At 50.4% G+C, this 25,163-nt stretch overlaps 2 protein-coding genes across 3 annotated transcripts in view; one reads left to right on the top strand and one right to left on the bottom strand.

Moving 5' to 3' along the window:
• EFR3A (EFR3 homolog A) overlaps window positions 1–14,462 on the top strand; it is an 81,892-nt gene extending 67,430 nt beyond the window's left edge. Inside the window, exons 19-23 of one of the 2 annotated variants that reach the window (XM_004697389.3) lie at window positions 475–566; window positions 8,244–8,292; window positions 9,635–9,738; window positions 10,610–10,659; window positions 12,216–14,462. In XM_004697389.3, the coding sequence (XP_004697446.2) occupies window positions 475–566; window positions 8,244–8,292; window positions 9,635–9,738; window positions 10,610–10,659; window positions 12,216–12,321 (401 nt within the window). In that variant the 3' untranslated portion in view covers window positions 12,322–14,462. The other variant, XM_045295327.1, reaches the window with a different exon arrangement.
• Window positions 14,463–15,777: 1,315 nt separating this feature from the next.
• The window catches only part of OC90 (otoconin 90), a 23,460-nt gene continuing 14,074 nt past the window's right edge, over window positions 15,778–25,163 (bottom strand). The window contains exons 8-13 of the mRNA XM_004697646.1: window positions 24,279–24,329; window positions 21,830–21,883; window positions 19,302–19,421; window positions 18,388–18,559; window positions 17,506–17,612; window positions 15,778–16,076 (exon numbers count right to left, since the gene is read on the bottom strand). Of these exons, the coding sequence (XP_004697703.1) occupies window positions 15,778–16,076; window positions 17,506–17,612; window positions 18,388–18,559; window positions 19,302–19,421; window positions 21,830–21,883; window positions 24,279–24,329 (803 nt within the window). The remainder of the gene's footprint in view (window positions 16,077–17,505; window positions 17,613–18,387; window positions 18,560–19,301; window positions 19,422–21,829; window positions 21,884–24,278; window positions 24,330–25,163) is intronic.

The raw sequence follows: 25,163 nt of genomic DNA, 5'->3' as shown, positions 1-25,163 counted from the left end.
AGTCTTGGGTCGCTGACAGCACCAGAGCCTGCACCTGGGGGACAGTTTGGATGAGGGCACTCTCGATGCTGAATGGACTGGGTGGAGAGCAAACGAGTTGAATGCTGTGGAGGACAGAAGTTGCACGGAGAAAGCCCTGGCAGCAGTGATTGGGGGTTGGGATTAAAACTGCGGCTACTGTGGGGCTTCTGGTGATGGTGTTTGTGAAAGATAAAATCGTTAATGTTTCCATTATCAGTAATGTCGTCCGTCGTCCCCCCCACCCGTTTGTGTGTGGCCGGGGCAGGGAGAAAGCACTGTCATCCATATCCGGGTCATACCATCAGTCTTATTTTGCAGTCTGCATCCTGAAATTTTAATGTCTGAGGACACATTGCTTTATACATTTAGAGAAAAAGACAAACTGCCTTAATTTTCAGGAAGTTTTTGAAAGCTGAATTTATATTGCTAAGAAATGAAAAACTTTTATTTTAGACGAAGATCGACTTTCTAGAAGAAAAAGTATCGTGGACACTGTCTCCATTCAGGTGGACATTCTGCCCAGCAGCAACCATTCTGATGATGTGGTAAGCTGGGGCTGGGGCCGGGGCGGGACATCACATAGGAAGGTTCTGCCCTTCCCCACTGACCCCCAGGAAAGGCGCACACGGCCTGTTAGCCCCACATTAACGAAACTGTTCACTGACCGCCACAAATTTAGCACTGTTTATTGTTCATTTTGACTATCAATAAAGATTCATAACGTTGATATTGCATGTAAGAATTATATTCGACTTGTTTTATAAGCAAAAATGTTACAGAAGGCGTGTTAAGTTTATTTACTTCTAAGGATTTATGGAATGTAAGTTATGGGAATAAGTGGAATTCTGTTTACTTGCACAAGAAGCCCAAAGCTCATTGCTGCTTTTAGACTGTTTTCCAGACTTCCCTGTGAGGGATAATGTGCTTTGGATATTAAATATAATGAATAACATGGCTTAGGCTGTCTCAGTGAAGCATGTTCTTTGGAAGAACTGACTTAGTTGAAGCTTCTGAGATTTCTTGCTCTCCTCCTGTTCCCATGGTACACAAGACTGTTGTCCTCCCGATTCTTAGAGAGAAAAAGCAGCCAGTATTCTCTAGCTCACTCCACACTGTAGTCAGGTACAGATGCCCACATGCCTTCTCTGTACTTTCTCCACTTTTGCCTTCCTCGGCCATCAGCACTTCTCAGCAGCACAGCAGAAACGACCCCAATGGTGTGTGAGAAAGGCGGAAGGATGTTGTCTGAGTCCATGCTTTCTCAGGCTCCCTTCTCCCGCCCGTCTCTGCCATTCACTTGTCTCCAGGAACCATTACATCTGGTGGCCATGAGTGTTTTTCGATGGTGACAGCTGCCCCTTAGGTAAGGTTGGTCAGTTTGTTGGGCGATTGCCAGCAGAAGACCGGTAGTGCTTGGGCAGGCAGCGTTCAGTCTAAAACTCAAGGCTGTATGTTCATGTTACACCTGGTGTGCTATTGTATACCAACTTCAGGGTCAAGGCAAATCATGCTCACTACCTTCACCACTTTCTTCAAAGTCATTTTAATCCGTGCATGCCTCAGTAGGAAGAATGCCTTTCTTTTAATGACTCGCTGTAATATATGAGGGAAGAGATGCATCTAAAGCTATGTCTATAGATTGTGATTTGTTTCTTTCATCAGTAGGGCAATATATGGTTTTTGACTCGCACAACTTTATTCTCCTTTTGTCAGTTTTTAAGAGTTCTTTTAAATGGGTCTATACATAGCACTTGACACTGTTGCCCAGAAACAGACTGTTTTGATCACTTGAGCTGCAAAGAAACATTGATGAAAAGCTTGATGTAGTGTACAGGGGAAATTCCTAGACATGAGTATGACATCAAACATCCATGAATGCATGTGTTAACTTTTGAAACATCCTATTTGTGTCTTCCCACTGGTCCTAACCATAAGGCTTCAGTCACCTGGGCTTCCACTGAGCACTGCAAAGTCCTGTGTCTGGAGTCAGGTTGAACTGAGCACATGGGAGCCTCCAACACCCTCCCCACGGTGGAGTCAGCTTGTTTGGATGAGACGGATTGCGTCAGATGCCAGCAGACAGGATCACATAACCTCCTAGGCTAGAACTGGCTCATTCTTTGCAGATTGTGGGCAGCAGGAAGTGGCATTAATTGTGTAGTGTCCAGTTCATAGTTTAACAAAACACCAAACTATGGATTAGTATATTTGTATTGTGAATTAGATGACACAAATCACTTATGTGAAAAGAAACATTACTCTTATATCTGGTTAGAATTATTTGAACTTTATATACACAATCCCAGTTTATTATCAGGGAGACCTGAGTTTTAGTGCATTCAATTATGTTTGCATATAAAAATATGTAGGGAGATGACAGACAGACAGACAGACAGAAAGGTGTTAGTTGGAGACCAGACTCAACTTCAGCTGTGGCTCAGACTCCTCGTAGTCTGTGAAGTTCCTGCTCCACTTGAGATTTGTCAGACCCAACACTGACAGACTCAAACCTTAACCTCCAATGAATCGTTTAATAGACGTTTTTGTAAGCATTGCTATCTATGAACATACATAGACAAAGTTGTCTTACTTAAGTGAAGGTATACAAGTTAGGTAAAATAACTAAAATAGAATCCTTCTGTTTGCCTCCTGAGTTGAAGTGACCATCGTGACTGATAGTCACGGCATGTTGTGCATGCGTCTGTGATATCGTATACCAGTAGTCCCCAACTTAGGACGGCAGTTTGTTCTGACGACTCCATCGTAAGTCAGTTCTGACGTAAGTCAAATACCTCTTTTTTGTTGTTCTTAGTCAGTAGCTGTAAATCCAATCTCTTAATTGTTGTATTAGTATCGTAACAGTGAAGTCAAATCACAGTGGCTGTCGGGCACACCCACAGGTCAGTGGTCCGACACAACCCCGTACAAGTGAGCATTGTCCAGCTCTCTCTGTTACAACTCCTGACACTGTCAGTGACTCCAGTGTAGACCAGCCCCCCGGCTGCTCTAGCACAGTGTTCATAACATTGAGCGCCTGCTAGTCAGCGTCTGAGAATGATGAGACATCAGCCCCTCAGGTGCTGCAACGCTGTATGTGGTAAGCAGCAGATTGCGTGCTTCAGCATGGCTGTAGGGCATATTACTATTTGTGTTAGGCTGGGTTCTTTAGAGAATCAAAGCCAGTAGCGCTTTTTATGTATATAGAAAGAAATTGATGTCAAGAAATAGCTTAAACAGTTGGAGAAGTCCAGTCTGGTTCAAGTCCGCAAGTCAGATGTTAAGCTGGAAGCTTCTCCTGCTTTATGTAGCTCTGGGGAGCTGAGGAAGCAGGGAGGTGAAGCAAGAGTACCACAGGCTGCTGGATGCAGTGTCAAATGAAGCCAGGTCCACTTAGGGCTTCTAGAGTCCTCACACAGTATGGCACTAGGTTAATGAATCAGATGCAGGCTCCTGATCCAGCAGCAGTGACAAGCTTGCCCACAGAGGCTGCTTCAAAAGGAGTAGGCCACACCCTTGGTGAGTCTGTCTTCCATTGCATCACGGCTGTAACTTGATTAAGGGGCTGTATCCCACCACCAGTGCTGGTTGCTCACAGAGTTGATTTATATTCTGTGAGACCCCATCGTGGAGTTGATAACCTTGTGTTACCCCACATCACGGGAGATTACTGCCAGAGTAGAACCCTACCCTAGCCACATTGACCCAAACCCAAACTATCCCTCTCATGGTCCACTGGACCAGTAAAAACAACATGGCTTGTGAGAAGTACTGTTTGTTGGAAGTCAGGGAGACTAGCTGCAAAATAGAAATGATTGGAGCTGGACTCAGCAATCCTCAAAGTGCACTGTTTGATTACTTAGGGGGAATTGATAGAAGATTACAGGTATTAAATTTTGAGTACCAAATTATTTTAATATTTAAAATTTATTGATATCTATTAAATTTAAGCTACCAGTTAGCTGAAAAGAATCACTGTTAATTCCAGGACAAATATCAAATCTTTGTGGGAAACAGTCTTTCCTCTTTCCTAAAGAAAACTATATGTGTGCTAACAGTGCTAACAAAACAAAGAATTTAACATCAAATCTGTAGGATCAGAACCTGCTATGCTAGATGCTGTCATACCACTAATTTAGCAGGAAAAATGACAACTCCCCTGGTTGGAAAAAGGAGTGGAGACGTGGTAGGTCCCATCGACTCGGCCCCAACCCATAGCAACCTTATGCACAACAGAACGAAACATGGGATGGTCCTGTGCCATCCTCACAGTTGTTCCTATTCCTGAGCCCGTTGATGGAGCCGCGGTGAGGACACATCTCATCCAGAGCCTTCCTCTTTTTAGCCACCCCTTCACTTTACCAACAAGATGTCCTTCCCCAGGGACTGCTCTCTCCTGACATGTCCAAAGTATGTTACGACCAAATCTTGTCATCCTTGCCTCTAAGGAGCATCTTAGTCTTAGTACTTCCAATACAGATCAGTTTGCCCTTTTAGCAGTCCACGGTACTTCCGGTATCCTTCGCCAGCACCACAAGTCAAATGCATCGATTCTTCTACGGTCTTCTTGTTCCGTGTCCAACTTTCACATCCACATAAGGCATTGGAGAACACCATGGCTTGGGTCAGCGCACCGTAGTTCTCAAAGGAACATCCTTGCTCTTCTATACTCTAAAGAGGTCGTGTGCAGCAGGTTTACCTAATACAGTATGTCTTTTCATCTTTTGACTGCTGCTTCCGTGAGTATCGCTTGTGTATCCAAGCAAGACAAAAATCCATGACCACTTCAACCTGTTCTCCGTTTATCATGAGGTCGCCTATTTGGCCAGTTGTGAGAAGTTTGGTCTTCTTGACATTGAGTTGTAATCCATCCTGAAGGCTGTGATCCTTGATCTCCAGTTCCTCCTCACCATCAGTAAGCAAGTTTGTGTCATCTGCGTACTGCGTTGTGTTAGTAAGCCTTCCTCCAATCCTGATGCCACACTCTTCTTCCTCTACTCCAGCATCTCTGAGGAACTGCTCAGGAGACATACTAAATAAGTATGGTGAGAGGATACAACCCTGGCACACACATTTCCTCATTTTAAACTGTGCAGTACTCCCATGTTCTATTTGCACCCTGCTTCCTGAGCCATGTACAAGTTCTCAGGGAGCGCAATGAAATGTTCTGGGATTCCCATGCTTCTCAAGGTCATCCACAGTTTATTATGGTCCACGAGTCAAATGCCTGTGCATAGTCAATGAAACATAAGTAAACATCTTTCTGATATGCTCTGCTTTCAGCCAAGATCCATCTGACTCCTGCCATGATATCCCTTGTTCCATAGCCTCTTCTGAATCCGGCCTGAACTTCTGGCAGCTCCTTGTCAATATACTGCTTCATCCGCTGGTGGGTGATATTAAGCAGGATTTTTCTTGTGCGCAATATCAGTGGTGCTGTTCTATATTTTGAGCATTCTGTTGAGTCTCCTCTTTTTGGAATGGGGACACATGGAAAGCTGTCTCCCAAATACCCTAGCAAAGAAGAATGGGTGCCTCAGTGGTTCGCCAGCTCGCTCTCTGGGGCGTTTCAGTGAGTGTCCCATCAGTTCCTGGAGCCTCGTTTTAGCGAATGCGCTCAGTGCAGTTTGAATTTCTTCCTTTCAACACCTTTGGTTGCTGCTGCTATGCTACCTCTTGAAATGGCAGAACGTGAACTAGTTCTTGGGACAGCGACTCTATTCTTTTCATCTTCTCTCGATGATCTTTCCAAGTTACAACTTGAAGCGTGACGTTCTCTTGAGTTCTTTCCGTTTCCGACCTGCTGAGCGTACTCTTCCCTTCGGTTTCCTAATCCGAGGCGCTGGCACATTTCGCTCAGTGTGGGACTTTGTTGCCCAAGCTGCCCTGTGGCATTTTTGTTCAGCAACTTGACTTCATCTTTCTTCCGTTTGCTTCAGCTACTCTTACTGTTTTCCCTGAGTCGTACTTCGCTCCTTCTGAGTTGGAATCATTAGAAAATGTTGGCAGCTGTTTGTGCCTCATCAACAAATGAAGGTTCCCAAGGCTTCCCGCCCACAGGCTTTCCCTGACTTGTCACCCTGGCAGCTGCCCTCCAAGAAATCCTCTCCGGTCACATTTCGAGTGCCCCGAGCCTGAGGGCCCGTCCTCCTGCAAGGTCTCTGACAAGGGCCTGCTTCCTCGGCTTCGGCTTCCGTTTTTGACGGACGGACCGCAAAGCTCTGCATGAGGTTTCCAAAGTGGGGAGCGGAGCCTCCTCATCGTCTGTTCTGAGTCTGGCTGCTCCGCCGAGACCTGCTCACGGTGGGTGACCCTGCTGGCCTTTGAAATGCCAGTGAGTAGCTTCCAGCCCCCAGCATCACACAAGCCACCACCGTGTGACAGACTGACAGACACATGGTGGGAATTGATGAGTTACCGATCATACAAAAGTCCCAAATAACAAAGTGAACCTTGAAGTTTCTGTAGAAAGATACCTCTTTAGAGACTAGAGCACTGTTTTCTGTTTGTCTAGCACAACAGATGTTTTCCCTGGAGTTAGAATCAATTGCAGTTTGGTTGAGCACCAAACGCAATAAAGTGGCTTTGTCTTGACCGTGGGAGAAAGAGTGAGAGTCTCAGAAGCCCACAGTTTCTCCCCTGGCCTATTGGGTCGCTAATCAACTGGATGGCAGTGAATTTGTATTTTGGTTTGTATTTAGCAGCTGCGGTGTATGAGAAATATGAACCATTAAACATTAGTATAGAAGTTTTGTTTGCCTTAATTAAAAAAAAAAAAGATTTACAGAAGGGAAGCAGACAGGGTCAGGTGGCCAGCCAATGAATGAATGGAGAGGGGTGGTGGTGGTCAGGAGATGCCCCCAAGAGACTGCACTTGACATGGCAAAGGCCTGAGCGAGAGGATCCAGGCTGGAATGGAGGAGGAGAAAATGGGTATTGTAGAGGCAGAGTGGGTCGAACCGACAAGAAACTCCATGGAGGTGGATTAAAGAGGGGGGGGAGTGGGGGGGTGTCAGACAGGAGGACTTGGTGGAAGAATGCATCACAATTAATGAACTGTTGGGATTGGAGAGTAAGAGAAAGTCTGCTGCAGTTATGGCCTTCTGAAGTCTTCCCTGCTTTTCTCCCTCGTTCTAGTTGTCTCGCCAAGTTCACGGGCCTTACCAATTCTAAGAACACTGATAGGTTTGCTTGTCTTTGAAATATTAGATTTATCTAGGTACAAGTAGTTGACCGCTAGAACCTAGTCAACTGAGGATCGCGGCGTGTAACCTGACTGCCTCTAGCCCCGAGCCGCCATTCGGAGGTCGTGGGACTCTTCTGCTGCTGCTCCTTGGTGTCCAGCTGTGGCCTTGTGTGGCACGCTGTGCTTTTCATTCATCGGCCTTGCAGCCAGAGGTTTAGCAAACAAAATCCGTGAGCTAAAATTAGGGGTGACCAGAGCCCCAGGCAAGTACTCACGTGTCAGTTCTTCATTTATTTCAGAGCTACTCTAGTGAATGGGTAGCTAGTTAGTGACTCCTTCTGAAATGGTGCTGGTGCCCCAACATGAATGGCTGAGTTATAACTTGAACACAGTTGATTTCATACCGTTTATGTACCGACCAGCAAGAGACAGGTTTGCCAAGCCCAGATAAGAGAATAGTTCTAGAAGACAAAAACTTGGTGGTGAGCCTCAGAAGATCCAAATTATGCTTATTTCAAGCTGTTGATTACATTACACTTATTGAACACATCCTAAAGTATTACTTCTTTTAAGTAATTTAAAGTCTTAGATTGTGCATTTGTAAATTGCACATGGTACCAAAGTGATAGAGACTATACAATACTTAGTTCTCCTTGACCAGACCTGAGGACTGAAACTGATTTCATGTGTACTCTCCGCCCTGAAGAGCTCAAAGCCGTCTTCCCTAAGGACGAGTCCTTCCCTCTGGGGCACTTAAGAGCCAGGAAGGTGTGCTATTGCCCACGGGGTTGGGGCTGCCCGGCAGTTGTTCACCCAGCCTGCCCACCACGAGCTGCAGACTAGTCCCTGAAGGGCCAGTGTCAGAACCAGGGAGCCTGGAGGCTGTTTGGGATGCGACACTTGGAGTAAAATCACAAACCAAGATAACACAAAGAAGAAGAGTATGATTGTGAAGTTCTCAGATACTTGTAACTAGCTGAAGGTTTTCTTTTATATTGACCCTTTTAATTTTGTATTTTACTTAAAACCACTTCTCTAGGTTAGTAACACCGAAGAAATCACCTTTGAAGCGCTGAAGAAAGCAATCGGTGAGACATTCTGTACTTAAGAGCTCTCCTCATGATCCCCTCTCCTCCTTTTCTCCCTCGTGCGCACCTGGATCCCAGGCGAGGCAGACTAAGCACATGCTGTTGGTTTCTCTGTAAACCTAGCATTGACGTAACCCCTGCTCCTTCTCACTTTGTCCTGTTCCGGTGGCAGACTGGGGGGACTCGAGCCAGGAAGCCCTAACTGCAGCTTTCATCTGGTGTCCAGAATTCTGGAATTCTTGAGTTTCTAGGCTGTGTGAATCTGGAAGTAAATTTTTAAAACACTCGTGAGGAACTTGGTAGGAGACCTGTTGGGGAGTACTGGGAGAAGACCTCACAAAAGGAGAAGTAGTGTCCACAGAAAGGCTGTGAGCAATGCAGACGTGGCGGGGCTTTTATGGCCGTCATTCACTAGTCCACACCTGCCCCCTCTGTCGGTCTGCCACCGTGTCAAAGAATCTCCTCCTCAGCGCCCATTTCCTTTCCCCGCCATCTGTTTCTGCACACTAGCCACTTCTTGCCTGACCTGACACACAGCTTTCTTCACAGAACCTTGAACATCAGGCACTTCATTCATCCTGTGAGAGTCACGTCTGAGGGGCGGAGCTCAATGGGGAACACCCCTGTGTGGTTACAGGAGGCCACTGCCAGATAAGCCGTGGGTCCGCCTGGTGATGCTCCTCGGTAGCCAGGAGCAGTCGGTAGTTGTGTCTTTGGGCCATTTGTTATTGTGCTGTCTCATAGACTGTGGCCAGACCTCACATGGTCTCCATATTGAAGATGGCTTTTCAAATTGCAGCCAGTAAGTTGAAAAGACAAAGACAAGGACCCCTAGTGGCATAGTGGTTATGCATTGGGCTGTTAGCCATAAGGTTAGCAGTTCAAAGCCACCAGCTGCTCCTTGGGAAGAAAGATGAGACTTTTTACTCTTGAAAAGGGTTACAGTTTCAGAAACCCACAGCAGTTCTGCTCTGTCCTGTAGGGCTGCTGAGTGAGTGAATGAGTTAGTGAAAACAATGTGGTTCCTGATGACCCTGTTTGTTCTCCAGTTATTTTGTTAATAAATATCAAGAGTCAGTCTAGCAAACGCTTCATCTGTGTCTCATGTGTATAAGGGAGCCACATTTAATGAGACTCACCCCTCAGGAAAGAAAGAGGTTCTTTAAGCTGTAGGAAGTTAGGTATGCACTTTTGGGGTATGAGATACAAGATCTTGCATGATGTCATTTCCAACCCTGTTAGAGTGGTGTGTGTGTGTGGTGTGTGTGTGTGTGTGGTTTGCTCTTAGGGTTATTGGTAGAGCTGTGCTTCTTTCATTGTGTCTTGATCAACGCTTCCACAGATACCAGTGGGATGGAAGAGCAAGAAAAGGAGAAGAGACGTCTTGTGATAGAGAAATTCCAGAAAGCCCCATTTGAAGAACTAGCAGCACGGTGTGAATCCAGAGTGAGTGAGCACCTGGTGGGGGGTGGAGGCAGGGCTTGATGTCAGTGAACATCTTTTTTTTTTTTGGTAATCAGTTGATAAGTTCTAAGTTTGGCCACTAAGAAATGTGTCAGATGGGGATCGAAATCTCCGGTGGTAGAGCCATGAGACCCCAACGTTTCCCTTGTGTTATGTAAGCAGGTACCGATGGCAGGTCCCAGCCAACAGCATGCTATGTCATTTTGGTGTTTGAATTTCCTTTTGTTGTTGGTCTGTGGTGAGCGCTGGTCATTTTGTTTCTGTGTGCATTTCCCTTTAAAGCACAGTGACTCTCAGGAGCGGGAAGAAGAGACTGTACATGAAGTTGCGGATGAGAGAGCTCAGCAGCCGGCAGTCCCTGGTCTATAGTCTTGGCGTCTGAGGGTGCGGGGCGTCAGCAGTTCTTCCCTAGTCCTCGGGGCTGCTGTAACGGGAAACCACCAGCGGGTGACTTTGACAGAAGTTTATTTTCTGATCATTTAAGTCTCCCCCTGGCCTTCAAGCCCCGTGGCCCTGGAGCAGAGTCAACATGTCTCTGCCTCACACAGTGGCCAGGTAAAGGCACAATGCTGACCCCGCTGCGCCAGCAGGGCTGCAAGTCCAGATTCAGCGTGGCGGCTCCAGTGGCAGCCGCTTCCTCTCTGCCTTGGGAAGGAGTCTGTGCTACTCCGAGCTGCCGCTCCTGGGTGCTCTTCACGCGGCCTGTGTGTGCTCCGCCTCCTAGCCCAAACGAGAGACTCCATGCAGCCCACATGAGCCTCGGAAAGACAGCCCGTGCCCCAGGGGCTTCTAACCACAGACACCGAGGACGCCCCCACTCAATTCATAACGACGTGTGCTTTCTCCTTTGCAGGCACATTTGCTGCATGACAGACTTGCTCAGATCCTGGAACTCACCGTACGGTACGTGGTTTGTTCTTCCCACAGCACAGTCAAAAGGAGTAGGGTCCATGCAGGGAAGCTGACGTGGTGCTTCCCATGGGAGCGCCCAGTGGGTCAAACACAAGCCCTAGCAGTGCGTCTGTGTCCCCGTCTGTCCACTTGACGGACGGCTGCTTCTCTCTGTCCGGCTCCTCGCTCTAGTCCGTTCCTTCACCGTGGTCCTATAAGGAAGTCCAGTTCACGTAAAGATCTGAATTCTAATGTTCTGCCTCACCAGGAAATTGCCCGTAGTTGACTCTTTTCAAACTATACTGGGTGTGGCTCAGCCTCCTAACACTGTCTGCCTCCAATCAGGAGCGAATCCGGCATGTACACTGTCGCAGTGGGGTTCAGCAGGGTGTATTGGAAGCCAGTCTGTACGGTTGGGCCAGGCAATGAAGAAGCATGTACAGACGGAGAAGGAGGAAGCACAACCTTCCCTCGACCATGAAAGGATGTGTGTGTGAGACGCCGAAGGGGCCGAGCCTGCTCCCAAAGGGGAGACACCTCCCCGGCCCAGAGAAGTTAGTGAGGGCCTAGATCAGGGCCAGTACCGAGAAATGAGTTGTTGGACAGTGTTCCTGTGAGCAGCGAAGTACTGGAGAATGAAACTTGGAAATAGACAGTATCCATAAATTTAACAGTGTATATTGCCTCTATTAAAAATACAAAACATGACAAAGAGAAAGCTCTAAATAAATATTCCATGTTTATGGATTGAAATATTAAATATTGTTTGCATGCTGTTGTTTCTTCAAAGTGATCTATAGCTTTAATAGCATCTCAATCAAAATCCCTCTGAACTGATATTGTGGAAAGGGAAGAATTGATTCTATAATGAACGTGGAAGTGCAGAGGGCCTGACGGACAAAGCACAGGTTTGAAGGAGACTGACCTTTGGCAAAGAGTTTTGGACAGTAAAATTCCACCCAATGTTTCTAAATGAAATAGGAAGCAGTGAAAGGCTGAAAACATGAATCGCAAGCTCTCTGGCGCTATATCCCCAGATGATGGTGAGGCGCTGACGCAGAACTGCTGCTTGTAAAACTGTAAACTCAGGAGGCAGCCTGTCAGGATAAAAGTATGTGTGCACAAGACTAGATTTAGAAACATCATTTGTAGTAATGAAAAATGGGGGGACTGGAATTTGTCCACCAGATCATCCATTTCGTCTGTCCCTGGGGAATAAGGTCCAATACATGCTGACATCACAAAGGTACCATGGAGGGGCTTCAGAACGTTCATGGAGAAGTTTCATTCTCTTTTGTTCCTTCTGTCCAGGAACTTTTTGAAGCCTCCTGTCAATATATACTGAAGATATGTTTTCCTGGTGAAACACAGGGTGTACGAATGGAATTGCACGCGATAGAGATGAACATTTACATCCCTGCACCAGGTGTCCTCATTGCCCACTCAGCTTCAGCGTTGTTTGTGGTGGCAGATGAGGGTCTCGGGGTGCGGCGCGCAGCCGGCAGACCACTGCTCGCAGGAGCAGCAGCACTGAACTGTCCCTCTTCAGGTGTCTTCTTCTCTTACAGCCCTCCACCAAGTCCATCAGGAACTCTGACCTTGACTTCTGGGCATGCCCAATACCAGTCTGTCCCTGTCTACGAGATGAAGTTCCCAGACCTGTGTGTGTACTGAGGGAGGCACAAAGGACTCAGCATCGAGTTTGACGGCCTGGGAGGGATGGTCACGCTGAGCTCCAGGCTCGACACACCGCAGACTGACAGCCTCATGGACAACCACGACGGGACTCCCTCACCAGTGCTCTGCCACCACACTGGACGTGTGGGAAGGATATTTGAGGTTCCAGTCGGTTTTTAAGTGAGCATATATATTATTAGTCTTACATTATTCCATTGTTAAACAGTATATTTTGTTAAACTTTTCACAAACTTTTTTTTAAAAATAAGCCTTCATTGGATTAAAAATGTATGAAGTGACTACTGTATTCCTTCCATGTCTGCACAGCTGCTTAGACATAGAGTTGCTTTGTGGCCCTCTCAGGGAAGAGCCGGTGCACACGTCACACACACTTGGCCCCGTGCTGCATAACGCACGTGGCTTCCGCCCCACACCGTAGGGCATTTCTGCCACTGACGGTGGGCATTCCAGACATCTGCGGGCTGCTGCCCCTAACTATGCCCCTAGGAATCGCCCCGCTCGAAGGCCCCAGTTTCTTGTTATCCTGGTTCCTGTCCAGCCTTTTCCTTGTGGCTCGAGAGGCTTAGCACTTCCTCTCAGAGCACCAGCCGTGCAATATGTTTACATCCTAAGATGTATTAGTTTACAGGCTACGCTGTGAAATGATAGTCGTATTTTGCTGTGGCTCCATTAATAAAGTGAGATATTTAGTATAGAAACTAGACATTTTAAAACAGCTACTAGTTCACCTGTGAAGGGCCTGCACATTTCTCTTACACTAAGCACATTAATTTACATGCTGACGCCGGGCGCAGTTTTAAATCCGTAGTCAGAGGTTTCCCCGTTAGGCTTTTCATTTGTGAAGACGGAACGGTGACGAGCACAAGTCTGGACAGGGTTAGTGATGGCACGTTCGGAAAGGCCTGTGGTTGGAGCACTAGAGTTTGCCAGGCCTTGTCCGCCCTCCCCAGGGAGTGTGGCTGCTGTCAGCTGCAGCTTCCAGAGCGCTCCCCCTGCATTGGCCGCCCCGGCACCGGGAAAGCGAACTTCCCGTAGGCCTCCGAAAGTTCCCTCGAGGCATTATTATAAAGTCACTAGTTCATCATTTGATCTTTCCCAATAAGATGTCTTTCTGCATAAAATAATTTTAAGCATTTAACAAATTCCAGCTTAAAAAAAAAGCAAAACCGAAGTTCCGTTTTGGGCTTTTGTTGTTGTTTGGGAAATTGCATTGACAAATAGGATGCTTTAGCTCTGGGATGATGATTACTTGCCATGCTTCATAGAAACAGAAATGGAAGGAGATGGTCACAGAGCACGCTTGCTCTGAGTTTTTACTATTTCAGCCAAAGTACCCTGTTCCCTAGAAGCGCCTTAGAGGGGCGTCTTACCACCTGAACCTGGGAATGACCCGGTGCCTGGCTGCTCAGTAACTGTGGACGGGGAGGTCCTGTGTGCAGAGCGCAGTGCAGTCACCGCCCAGGGCACTGTCACGTCGCATCACATCCTGGTCGGGTGAAATGTGTCACCAGCTCACAGGACGAGTTTTGTTTCTCTGTTTCTCTTTGGTGTGTTTAAAGGAGCATATTAATTTTTTACTGTTAATTTTTTTAAATCTAAGCAGGGGGACATGCAAAAACAATCACCATCCAGTTGGATGTCATTTTATAGATGACCACTGTGTGCTTTTGTAAGACAAATATCCCTAATTTAGTAACAAGGAAAGTCCTGTGCTCGTTTGCACTCGTGCAAAACCCCAACTTGTCTCTTAGAAAATGCCGTTTCTCTGCGGTTTAACAACGCATGTGCTGCACGCCAGGGAAACCAGTGTCCTCGCTGTCACTCCCACCGCCCTTGGTCCTGTGTGGGCTGTTCCTCAGTGACTTGATTGGTGGGTTTAAGTCGCAGTAGACTTCTGTCTGCCCTGGGTCCTGTTGGCAGTGATCCCTGAGAAACGAATCTCCCTTTGACTTCTCCCTAACATGAACACAGGCAAGTCTGCAGGAAATTGATATGCATACTGTATTGTATCCGGTTTGGATTTTAAAAGTTTTAGATTTGTTAAAGTTCACTGTACTGCTTTATTTTCATAGCTATTTAAAATCTTAATAAACTGTTAATCATTCTTACGCTGCAAACAGCTGCTTGTATTGTCTATTTATTTCATGGTCTCGTATGAGTAACACCAGGATGTTCTCCTATGTGTGTTGTATGCACCTGCTTATGTAGTTTATCTGAACACACAGGTACATGTACACACACGCCCCCCACACCCCACCAGCCCTCTTTCAGCCAGAATGCTGCTTCGAGGCGAGGATGGCAAGACTTGAGACATGTCAGGACAGAGCGGTTCCTGGAGAAAGGCCCTCGGGTTTGGTGCTGGAAAAGGAAGGCCCTTGGCAAGCTGGGCCGACAGGGTGGGTTCTGTTGCCCACAGGGTCGCTGTGAGTCGGAGCCCACTCTAAGACGCAACACCCAACCTCTCCGCAGGGGGCCTGGTGGTGCAGTCATGATGCACCGGCTGTGAACTCCAGGGTGGGTGGTTGAGACGCACGAAGCGTTTAAACTCTGGGAGAAACACGTCGTGATCCACATGTCGTGATCCACATCGCTGGAGGACAGAGCAGGAGCGCTCCCTGGGCGCTCCCTGCCACACGGGTCGCTGTGTCCGAGTCCCACACCACCACCGTTCCGAGCCCGTTTCTATGAACATCAAGTCCTACCCCCAGCGCCTAATGGTGAGTGACCCAGCAGTGGTGGCTGTGGCTAGGTGACAGGTCAGTCCTTAGGGAGCCTCCTAGACGAGCCATCATCTCAGTCCTTGGAAGGAGGCTTTCATCATTGGATGGTTGGTGGCCCTTGGTGATGGCATTAAAACTCCCTGCTACTGAATCTATGCCAACTCTTAGCAACCCCATAGGACAGCGTAGAACTGGCCCTGAGGGCTTCTGAGACAACGCTTTATGGGAGTAGAAAGACTCGTCTTTCTCCCTAGGAGCAGCTGGTGGTTTAGAACTGCTGACCTTGCAGTTAGCATCCCAACTAGTAACCACTATGCCACCAGGGCTCCTTAGCAATCGCACAGCATTAATTAGGCATACTCCACCTTTTTTGTGTAGAAGAAAAACCGCTTTTGGTGATTAAGTTGAGAGGGTTTTTTCCCACCATTTCTGTCATCTCACCTCAGGGTATATTCTTGGGTTGTTTCAGTGCATACAATTAAACACCTCTTAAAACAGACAGACATGCACTAGAGTCGATTGGAGTATTTATTAAGTTTCCGTGATGCACTACGGGGAATGGAGAGGTACCCACATCTGCCTGCTCCACACACGTTCCAGTGAGTTCCTCTGTTCCCTCCCAAGGGAGTCTATGACACTAGACGGGTCGGGGGTAGGGGTGGGGGTGGGGGTGGCGGATCTGCCTGCAGAGGAGATGGGAGAGGAGAAGCGACTACTGGGCATTCCCGTGGCGTGGCCTGGTCCCCAAGGGGTCCAGTGACTTCCACACAGATCTGGCTCTTCTTGGCCGCTGCGTGAGGGGAGTATCCTCAGAGCTGTTCTCCTCGGAGCTGGAGCCTACGGAGGATGCTGCGAGCCCTCCAGGTGTGTCCTCACAGCGCACCTGGTGGCCCTGGCACTCCTGTTGGCCGGGGGACTTGAGGCTCTGGTTAAAGAAGGCGGAGGCCATGCACTCAGCTGCCGTCTGGTCACAGGCGCACAGGAGCTTCTCACAGAGGCTCTGACCCCCACCTGAGGACCAGAGCATGACACGGACTAGGATGACAGCCTGGTGGCCCCCAGCTCCGCCCCGCCCCACCATCTTGAGACCTCTGGGCAGCCCACAGACACTCATGTGTCTCTCAAGCCTCTCTTGGGTCCCGAGTTGAGTCAGCTTGTATGTGGCTCCCCTCACAGCCCGGCATCGGGGTGCTTCCTGTCCCCAGAAGTGCTGTACTGTAACCGTCGCTGGGCCCGCACCTTGCCCTGGGTGGATGGAGGGCCTTGATGCAGAGCCTGTGTGTCAAAGCCCCTGACTTGGCCCTTGGCAAATGCTCCCCCAGCTAGGAGACCTTTGTTAAGCTCCGATACTTGGGACCACAGGGGTCCCTGTTCCTCTGACAGAAGTATTTCTACCTGTCTGCCCCCGTCAGCATTGCCTCCTTGGTGCTGACTATGGAGTATGCTTAAGGTTAAGCCTGCAGTTTTCAACCTGTGAGTTATGACCCCTTTAGGGGGTGAACGACCCTTTCACAGGGATCGCCCAATTCATAGCAGTAGCAAAATTACAGTAGCAAAATTACAGTGATTAAGTAGCAATATAAATAATTGTATAGTTGGGGAGGTCACCACAACATGAGGAACTGTATTTAAGGGTCGAGGCATTAGGAAGGTTGAGAACCATTGGGTTAAACTCTGGGATCCCTGTTTAAAGTGGAAGGACCCCCAGTGAAGCACCCAGTTAAGTGCTGGGCCACTAACAGCAAAGTCAGGTTCAACCACACCAGCCTGTCTGAGAGAGAAAGGAGGCCGCCAGCGTCCTCTAAGATCCACAGCCTAGGGAACCCTACGGGCGCTTCTCCTCCGTCCTGTAGGGCCACCGTCAGTTGGAATCCACTCCGTGCCGGCGGGCTTGGAGACATTTGAACTTCGGACAGCAGTGAACGTGTTTTGGGGTTAAGTATATCTTAAATGTGATATGAGTCATACAATTCTATTTGTTGTTCTTCTGAAACTGAAATTCCAGTCACCGTGTGTTGGGATTTGGGGAATCTGGCAGCCCTACTTCCTGAACATTTAAAAGGTGCAGAGGTAGAAACGGGTGGTGTGCATGTGACTGGAGAAGTCAGTCGCAAGTGGGTGCCGACATCCCAGTGGTCTTTCTTTTGGAAAGAAGGGAGACCCTTATTGGTGTGGTTGCATGGTTTTCTTCCCATCCCACTTTAAAGGGCTCATCAGCTGGGTTCTTCCCACACCACCCACCACGCAGCCCCTCCCTCCTCCACCCAGACTCACTGGGTGCACCAACGGGGGCTGCCTTGACGGGGAGACGCTGCCATAGCATGTGCCTCCCATTTCGGACGCAGATGATACCCCAGGAGAGAGAGGAATGTGGGGGAAGGTCCACCTAACCCAGGCTCCCCTCTCAGTGCTGACCACTTGGCCGAGCCCCAGCACTTACACTTGGCTGCCCCATCCACGCACGACACGTGTGCCCGAGGAGGCCTCCCAAGCAGACAGCCCAGCTTCTTCACGTGCTCCAGGCAGCAGTGGTGGGACAAACAGCACCTAGGACCGAAGGACCTTTGACTTCCCAGTGCACCGAGCTCCCTGGGAGGCCCCTGGAGGCCTGCATCTCCCACATGCCCTCCCACAGTGGGGAGAGGCTCCAGCATCCCCGACCCGGTACCCACAGCACCGACTTAGGCATGGTAAGGGCCACTGTGTATGGTCGTACAGGTTGTGCACTGCAGAAAGACACCCCATCCAACCGGGCATGAGCCCCACAGGGCAGGATGGGTTGACTTTGCATATTCTTGACAACAATTTCCCAACAGAATGTTCCTCCGACCACCTCTAAGGAGACCTTTCCCTCCTTCCCCATCTGGGGGCAGTTCCTGCCCCTTTTCATCACATTAACGCGTGTGAGCGTTGGTTGTTTTTGTCTGAAGGCACCCCTCAATTTCCCTACGCGAGTGGCCGCCTCCCAGGGGTGAGGTCCATTTGGGCTGATGCGTCTCATCTTCAGCACTCTCTGAAGGAGCCCTGCTGGCAGAGTGTTGACACATGGAGCTGCCAACTGCAAGGTCGGCTGTTTGAAACCACCAACCACTCCTCAGGAGAAAGACCAGCTTCCTGCCCTTGTGAGGAGTTGTCATCTCAGAAACTCACAGGGGCAGCCCTAGCCTGTCCTACAGCGTCGCTGGACATTGGGATCGAGTCGATGGCAGTGAGTCTGGTATTTTAGTTTGGTAACATGGATGAGATCATGCCCCCTTCCCCTCCCAACCAGCTCTCAGAGGCAGAGGAGGCAGCCTGGGTACCCTCTCCCCCTCCCACATACCTGTCCAGGGCATCCCTGGGCTCGCCTCTGCCCTCTTGCCCACAGTAGCAACCGTAAGATTCAAACTCCTCCGGGCACCGGGACGTCAGGCAAAAGAGCATCTGTCCCAGCTCGGGCATCTCCTGCACACGGTGGCCACTTCCCAGGTGCAGGAATGTGAGCCTGTTGCAGGCTGAGGGGAAACAAGGACTCTCGGGCAGGTGACATGGGCATGGCATCCTGGGAAGGGGTGGAGCTCCAGATGGCAGGGCTGAGCGAGGAAGCCCACACCTGTCACTCTGGGCATCAGAAACTGTCCTGTGTGACAAGTCCTTTCTCACCAGGCTGTGGCCCCTCTGCCCAGACACCTTGCTAAGCCTCCCAGGGCTGGAGCCGTGGGTCACAGACTGCGGGCATTCCTGCCCAGGTGTGCTGGCAACGCTGGAGTCTGGGGGAGTCCTGACTATCCCAAGGGTTAGCCCAAGGTTGGCCTCCTGGCTCTGTTCCATCGGGTCAGCACCCAGGGACTGCTGACCCTAGAGTCAGTCTTGTCCCTGGTGGCCTAGTGGTTTCACGTTGGGCTGCTAACCAGAAAGCCTGCGGTTCAAAACCACCAGCCCGTCCGTGGAAGGAAGACAGGGCTTTCAACTCCCATAAAGAATTACAGCCTCAGAAACCAAGGGGGAGAGATGGCAGGAGGATCCAGGGCACCCCAATGTGTCACATCCACCCCCACAAAAAAAGCAAGGTGCAAGTTCTGGGCGAGGATGAGGTCAGACACCTGTCCTTCCCAGGCTCAGCCTTACCATGCTCCATTGGCCACAGGGGAGTCGCATGCTCTCCCAGGAAGGAGCAGGGCAGCTGATGGCCACACCCCACTTGAGACGGCAGCCCAAAAGACTTTGTAATGGAAAGATGCAGACCCATCTGCCCACCTTGTGTCCGTGTGTCCTCAGGACCACTTTTGAGGGACGATGGCATCTCCAGCCCCAGAGATTTGACACCAGCAGGAACCATGGTGACTTCTTGCCCGGTGACAACCACCTCCGCAGACCCTGCAAACAAGGCAGTGCCTGCAGACGGCCCAGGTCAGGCTCGCCCCTGCACCCTTGGGAGATGTGGACCCAGGAGCAGGGTCACCAGCGGCGCTCGCAGGCCCCCTGCCTGAGTCCTACGAGGGCATATTTTTCTATGAGGACCTGGACCGGATGCATGTGCTAGGTCATGCAGGTGACACTACGTGGACGCGAGCCATCACAGTCCCTCGGCGATGTGTTTCCTATCATGAACCTGCTGGGTGAAAGCCAAAGGCACTGGGTGCTCCCAGCATGTGCTGAGGGGAAAGGAATGGCAGACCGGGCCAGTGATAACGATACCCCCTCTCCTCCATCTGTCATCACCCTCGGGTGAGGGGCCAAGCCTGCTCCTCACCTGCCTCCCTTGCCAGCCCCATCAGGGACTCACCCTATTATCCGCCTACCGTCAGGTACAGGCCTGGCTAGTCCAGAAAGCACCTGCAGGCTCCTGCTCCAGCCAGAATGCGGGGTCTTCCTGACCCCTGACTTTTAGCCTGTCCCTATCCCCAACCCCCCTCCCCCCACTGCCTTGCCCCAAACAGCTGGGCTTCTTTGTGCTGTTGCCTCTCGGTCCTTGCCCGGTACCCATGAGACAAAGCCCTGCTGCAGCCCCAGGGGCCCAGGTTAAACTTCTAATTGTGAGCTCTCAGGCCTCACAATGAGAAGCCATCTCTTAGGAGGCCTGGTGCCCTAATGGGTTATGTGTTGGGCTGCAAACCACAAGGTCAGCGGTTCAAAGCCCACCTGGTGCTCTCCGGGAGAAAGTCAAGGCTTTCCGCTGCCATCAAGAGTTACAGCCTCCGGGACCCACAGGGGGCTGCCCTGCCCTGCCCTGTAGGGTCACTGTGAGTCAGAATTGACTGTGTGGTTCAGAGGTTCTTTTCCCTCCTGCCTTGCTCCCAGGTCAGGGCAGCCGAGGAGAAGGAGCCTAGTTTAGTTCTGGAGTGAATGGCCCATGAGCCCCTGAGGGAGCATAGACCATGGGTGCTGTAGATTACCCCCATTGGGCAAATCACATAGCCTCTCTAAACCTGAATTGCCATTTTGCAAAATGACCTTCATGACACCACTTTGGGGGGGCGTGGAAGGGTCTTTCTAGCTGCCTGCTGAGCACAGCAAGGCTCGCTCAGAAAATAAGAAAACGGCGTTTGAAACTGCAGGTGAAGGAGTCTATAGAAATGGAGGTTCCAGCACCCACTGCCTGTGCTCCTCTGAGTCTGAGGCGCCTGCTTGAAGCCCTTGCCCCATGGAAGAAAGCTCTAGATGATTAACTAATCCAAAGCCCCTGCCCTTGTGTTGATGCTGACTCGTGTTGACCTTGTAGGACAGGGTAGAACTAGTTTCTGAGTTTGTAACTCTTGCTGAAAGTAGAAAGTCTTGTTGCCCTCCCATGGAGCAGCTGGTGGTTTTGAACTGCTGACTTTGCTGATTGTAGCCCAAAGTGTAACCACTATACCAACAGTAGCTATAGAGATGAGTTTATTGGGGGGAGGGGGTTGAGTTGGTTCCATTTCTCTCTGGGGCAATTTACCACATACCAAGAGCCTTAAAAGGATGATACCAATAATTCAACTTCTAGGCATTTATCGTGAAAAATTCATCAGAAGTGGATGGGCATAAAGAGATTCCCTATCTATTATTCATAATAACAAAATGTTAGAATTCATTGGCTAACTGAATTATGTGGCTCCAGATGAGGAATCATCAAGCCCCACTGAAAGCTATGCTAGACACCGTCTCCCGGTGCAGGGACATCAACGCGCCTGCTAGGTGACATCATGCAGACTGCCATCAGTGACCCCACGTCCTGGGCATGCATGGCCACAGAAGCACCCGGAGGGGTAAGGAAGGACCAGAAGAAAGTGTGGTCCCCTCTGAAGTGTTTGTGAACTTAGTGGCGATTAGAACAGTCTGCTCAGTGCAACTCTGGATTTTTCTAAATGGATCTCTGTGTCCATGTGCTTTCCTTTCTTCCGCATCAGGGTCTCCCTTTGCGTTTCAGTGATCTTTCTCTCTCTCTTTTTCCCTTTTTAAACAAAAGAAAGTAATTAGCTCCAGGTAAAACACGACTTTTACCGTGTTGGAACGTGGCATGTTCCCCCAACGCTACTTTGGAACACACTCAATCTCCCTCCCTTTCTTCTCTTAACTCGTTCACCCAGAGCGTATTCCGACTCATGGTGACCTTGTGTGGGTCAGCAGAGGACTGGGCTTCCCAGGGGCCTCAGGGTGGACTTTCTGGAAGCAGATTGCCAGGCCTTTCTTCCGAGCTGCCTCCAGGTGGATTTGAACCCCAGCCTCCCCGTTAACCACGGCCACACCGCAAGGTCTCCCGTAAACGGATGAGAAATGGTATGGAGAGGGCCCAGCAGCCACTGCACACTCACCCACAGGGGCTGTGGTCCTGGCTGCTTCCGTGGCGCCCTGATCCCGGCCAGGGTCTGCCCAGAAAGAGGAGAAACAGTCTGAGTAGTGGGCGCCAGGCCCAGCACTGGCTACCTGGCGTTTTCCAGGCAGCTGCCTTGGGTTGCCCAGGCCCCACCTCCCAGGTGAGGTTCCCAGGACAGCTGGTGCCAGCAGGGGGCCATGCTGTGCCCAAGGAAACCCCAGACACAGGCTGGCCAGCAAGTGCAGCGGCAGCAGGCCAGGCTGGGCCAGGGGTGCCAGCTCACCAGCATGCTTCAGGAAGCTCAGCTTCCCCTCCTCCCCCTAGCCCCGGGACTGAAAACGCCCAGTTCTGCAGGGTAGCCTCTTGAGTCCTTCGATGGGGCTGGAAGCCAGGACTGGCCTATGCCTGACACCACCTCCTTCACCGAGGGTCAAGTTGTCAGCAGCGAAAGACGCCCTTGTTGGAGAACAGAGTTACAAGTAAATCAGCTTTCTGCAGCCTTTTCATGAGCTCCAAAGAGCAATTTCCTTGAAAATATTAGGTATTGAACACGACAGTTTGCTTTTATATCTATCAACTCAGTGTCTGACCAGACATGTTGGTAGTGGGCATTCCAGGGGGGCGGGGGGGGTGGGGTGAAAGACAGTCCTGGCCCCACCTTTCACTCACTGGGAGGAAGTGGTTTTGAGACCCCTCCAACAACAAGGGGGTCGCGGGGCAAGGGGCCATGCAGATGGGACACGACTCGAGCTATGCTTCTTTGTCTTGTGTGAACACTGCCCGCTATTTCTCATGCAGGGAGTGAGCCTTGCTGCGGATATTGTTCAATCATTATGAAGCTGCTACCAGGGGCCAGAAAGGAGCTGCTGATCACAAGGTCCGCAGTGAGAACCCACCAGCCACTCTGCGGGAGAAGGATGCAGCTGTGTCCTCCTGTAAAGATGCACAAGCTCCCAGACCTGAGGGGCCCTCCCTACTCTGCCCTATGAGGCCGTGATGAGACAGAACGGATTCGGTGACCGCGAGTTGGATTTTTGTTTTAATGTGTCAGAAAGGAGCCCTGCTGACACCGTGGGTTAAGCATGGCGCTACTAACGGCAAGGTTGGCGGTTCGGGCCTCCCAGCCTGTGTCTCTGACAGTTACAGTCTCGGAAACCCTATGGGTCCGTTCTACTGTGAGGTCCCTGTGGGTTGGAATGGCTTCCATGACAGTGGCCTTTTACGGACCAGAGGTGGAGCCCCTGGGGGAGGGGTCCAGATGGGTCACACACTCAGCTGTTCACCAAAAGGTCTGAGGTTTGAGTCCACCCAGAGGCACTCAGAAGTAAAGTCTAGCTGTCTACTTCTGAAAACCAGCCACTGAGAACCCGCCGGAGCACAGTTCTGGGACACACAGGTGGCGCCGGGAGACGGAGTCCACTCTATTGATACTGACTGACTGAGATTTTATGTTATTAATCACCCTAATCCCAGAGCATGATCAGGCTAAATCTGATGGAGTCCTGACCAAAATAATTTTAGATAAGAGATCGTCCTCTCAACTCAACAGCCACTGGTTTGGTTCTTTATTGATCCGTATTGATTAAGGATTTATGGTTCTTAATCATCCCAGTCACAGTGCACAGTTAGGTTAAACCTGCTGGAATCCTGTCCAGGGTATTGTAACAGGTTGCTGTCTGCACATTGCTCTTCAAAATGGCAGCCTCGAGGATGGGGTCAGAGACCCACCCAAGCCTGCTCTGCAGTTTGGCTCCCGACTCACACACACTGCCGACTCTCAGCAACCCTGTGGGTTTCCAAGCCTGCCACCCTTCCCACCAGAAGCAAGCGCTGTCTTTCTCCTGGAGTTTGGCTCGGGACTCCTCAGTTCCCCAAGCCTCTGTTTCCTGCGTCCTCTGTAAAGGGGCTCTCATGGTATTTCCTCTGGGCTCGAGCCAAAAGTCACCAGAAACCGAACATGAAGACTTAGGTGGCATTTGTCCTAAATGCCTGGATGGCTGGCGTCCAGCTGCCCCAGAAGCCCCTCTACTTACTTGTCCTGGTGAGTGTGGTGACTCGGTGAGCTCCGGCCTCCGCCGCCACTGTGGAAAGAAAGTGGCCAGCATCAGTGATGGTGCCAGTGGGGGACCTCACCGGACCGTGGCCTGCCCCAGGTGTGGGCATCTCCAGACTCAAGCAAGAGGGCAGAGCAATGACAACAGGGGCAGGTTGGGGTGCAACACAGTCCCACTTGTTGGAAAAGATGGGGCCCTGGTGACATCGGGGTGCTGCTAACCCACTGGTCGGCAGTTCGAACCCACAAGCTGCTCTGCAGAAGAACGATGTGGTGGTCTGCTTCTAGCAAGGTGACAGCCCAGACACCCTCGGGGGCCTTTCTACGTGGCCCGTGGGAGTGGGGATATGGAGTCCAGCGAGTGGCAGGTGACCCTGCAGCCCCTGGTGCTCACCTTCTCCTGAGCGCGCTGCCAGACTGGGGTCCGGGGACTCCTCAGGGACCACTGTGAAGAGAACCCCCCGCAGCAGTGAGCGAGGCCGTGGGTGTCACAGCCCAGGGAGGTGCTCCCAGGAGATAGGTGGGGCATGGTCAGTGGAGGAAGGGCCCTGGGAACTGCTGGCCTCCTGGCCTCCTCTCAGCAGTGCCCACTGGCATTGCCAGTGTCTCATGTGTCTCACATGCTGACAGGGAAGGTGGAGGTGGACACCTGGGACAGAGCTGAAGACCCTGAGAGGGCTGTAAACCCCCGTCTCCGGCCATGAGAGCAGTGGCCCTGGGAGAAGACCTCTGTCACGGGGGGCAGTGGGAGGGCCGAGGAGAACAGAACACTGGACTCAGGTACATGTGGGCATGCGCATATACCCCCAACAAGTGCACCCACTCACACACATGTGCAGACACTTGCATACACCACAAACAGGCACACACACACATTTACCACATCACACAAATGCACACCTATAGACACACCCCATACGTGTCCAGGCACACACATGCGCACACTTGGACATTCACAGGTCAGACTCAGGTCCACACTCATCCTGTCCATGCATGCACACACACATGAATAAAGCAATGCACTACATACTTACACATGCCAAAAAACATGCACATGTTACACACACGTGCACAGACACACTCAAACATGTGCCTGCACACATACTCATGCATGCACATACAAGGCTTTGCACACTCATATGCACATAGAGATGCACGCATGTACATGCCACATGAGATAGTTTATTATGCCAGCCTGGCTGATAAACACAAGTGGGATTAACTGAAGGGCGGAGAGATAAATGGCTTGGTGAGCCTCGCCTTTCTTGTCTCTCGCTCT

The sequence above is a fragment of the Echinops telfairi genome, unplaced genomic scaffold, assembly GCF_000313985.2.
Source record: "Echinops telfairi isolate 266 unplaced genomic scaffold, ASM31398v2 ScPeMD7_1;HRSCAF=3_0, whole genome shotgun sequence".
NCBI classification, from domain to species: domain Eukaryota; kingdom Metazoa; phylum Chordata; class Mammalia; order Afrosoricida; family Tenrecidae; genus Echinops; species Echinops telfairi.
The sequence above is the reverse complement of the archived record's forward strand: the minus strand, read 5'-3'. Positions and strand labels throughout refer to the sequence as shown.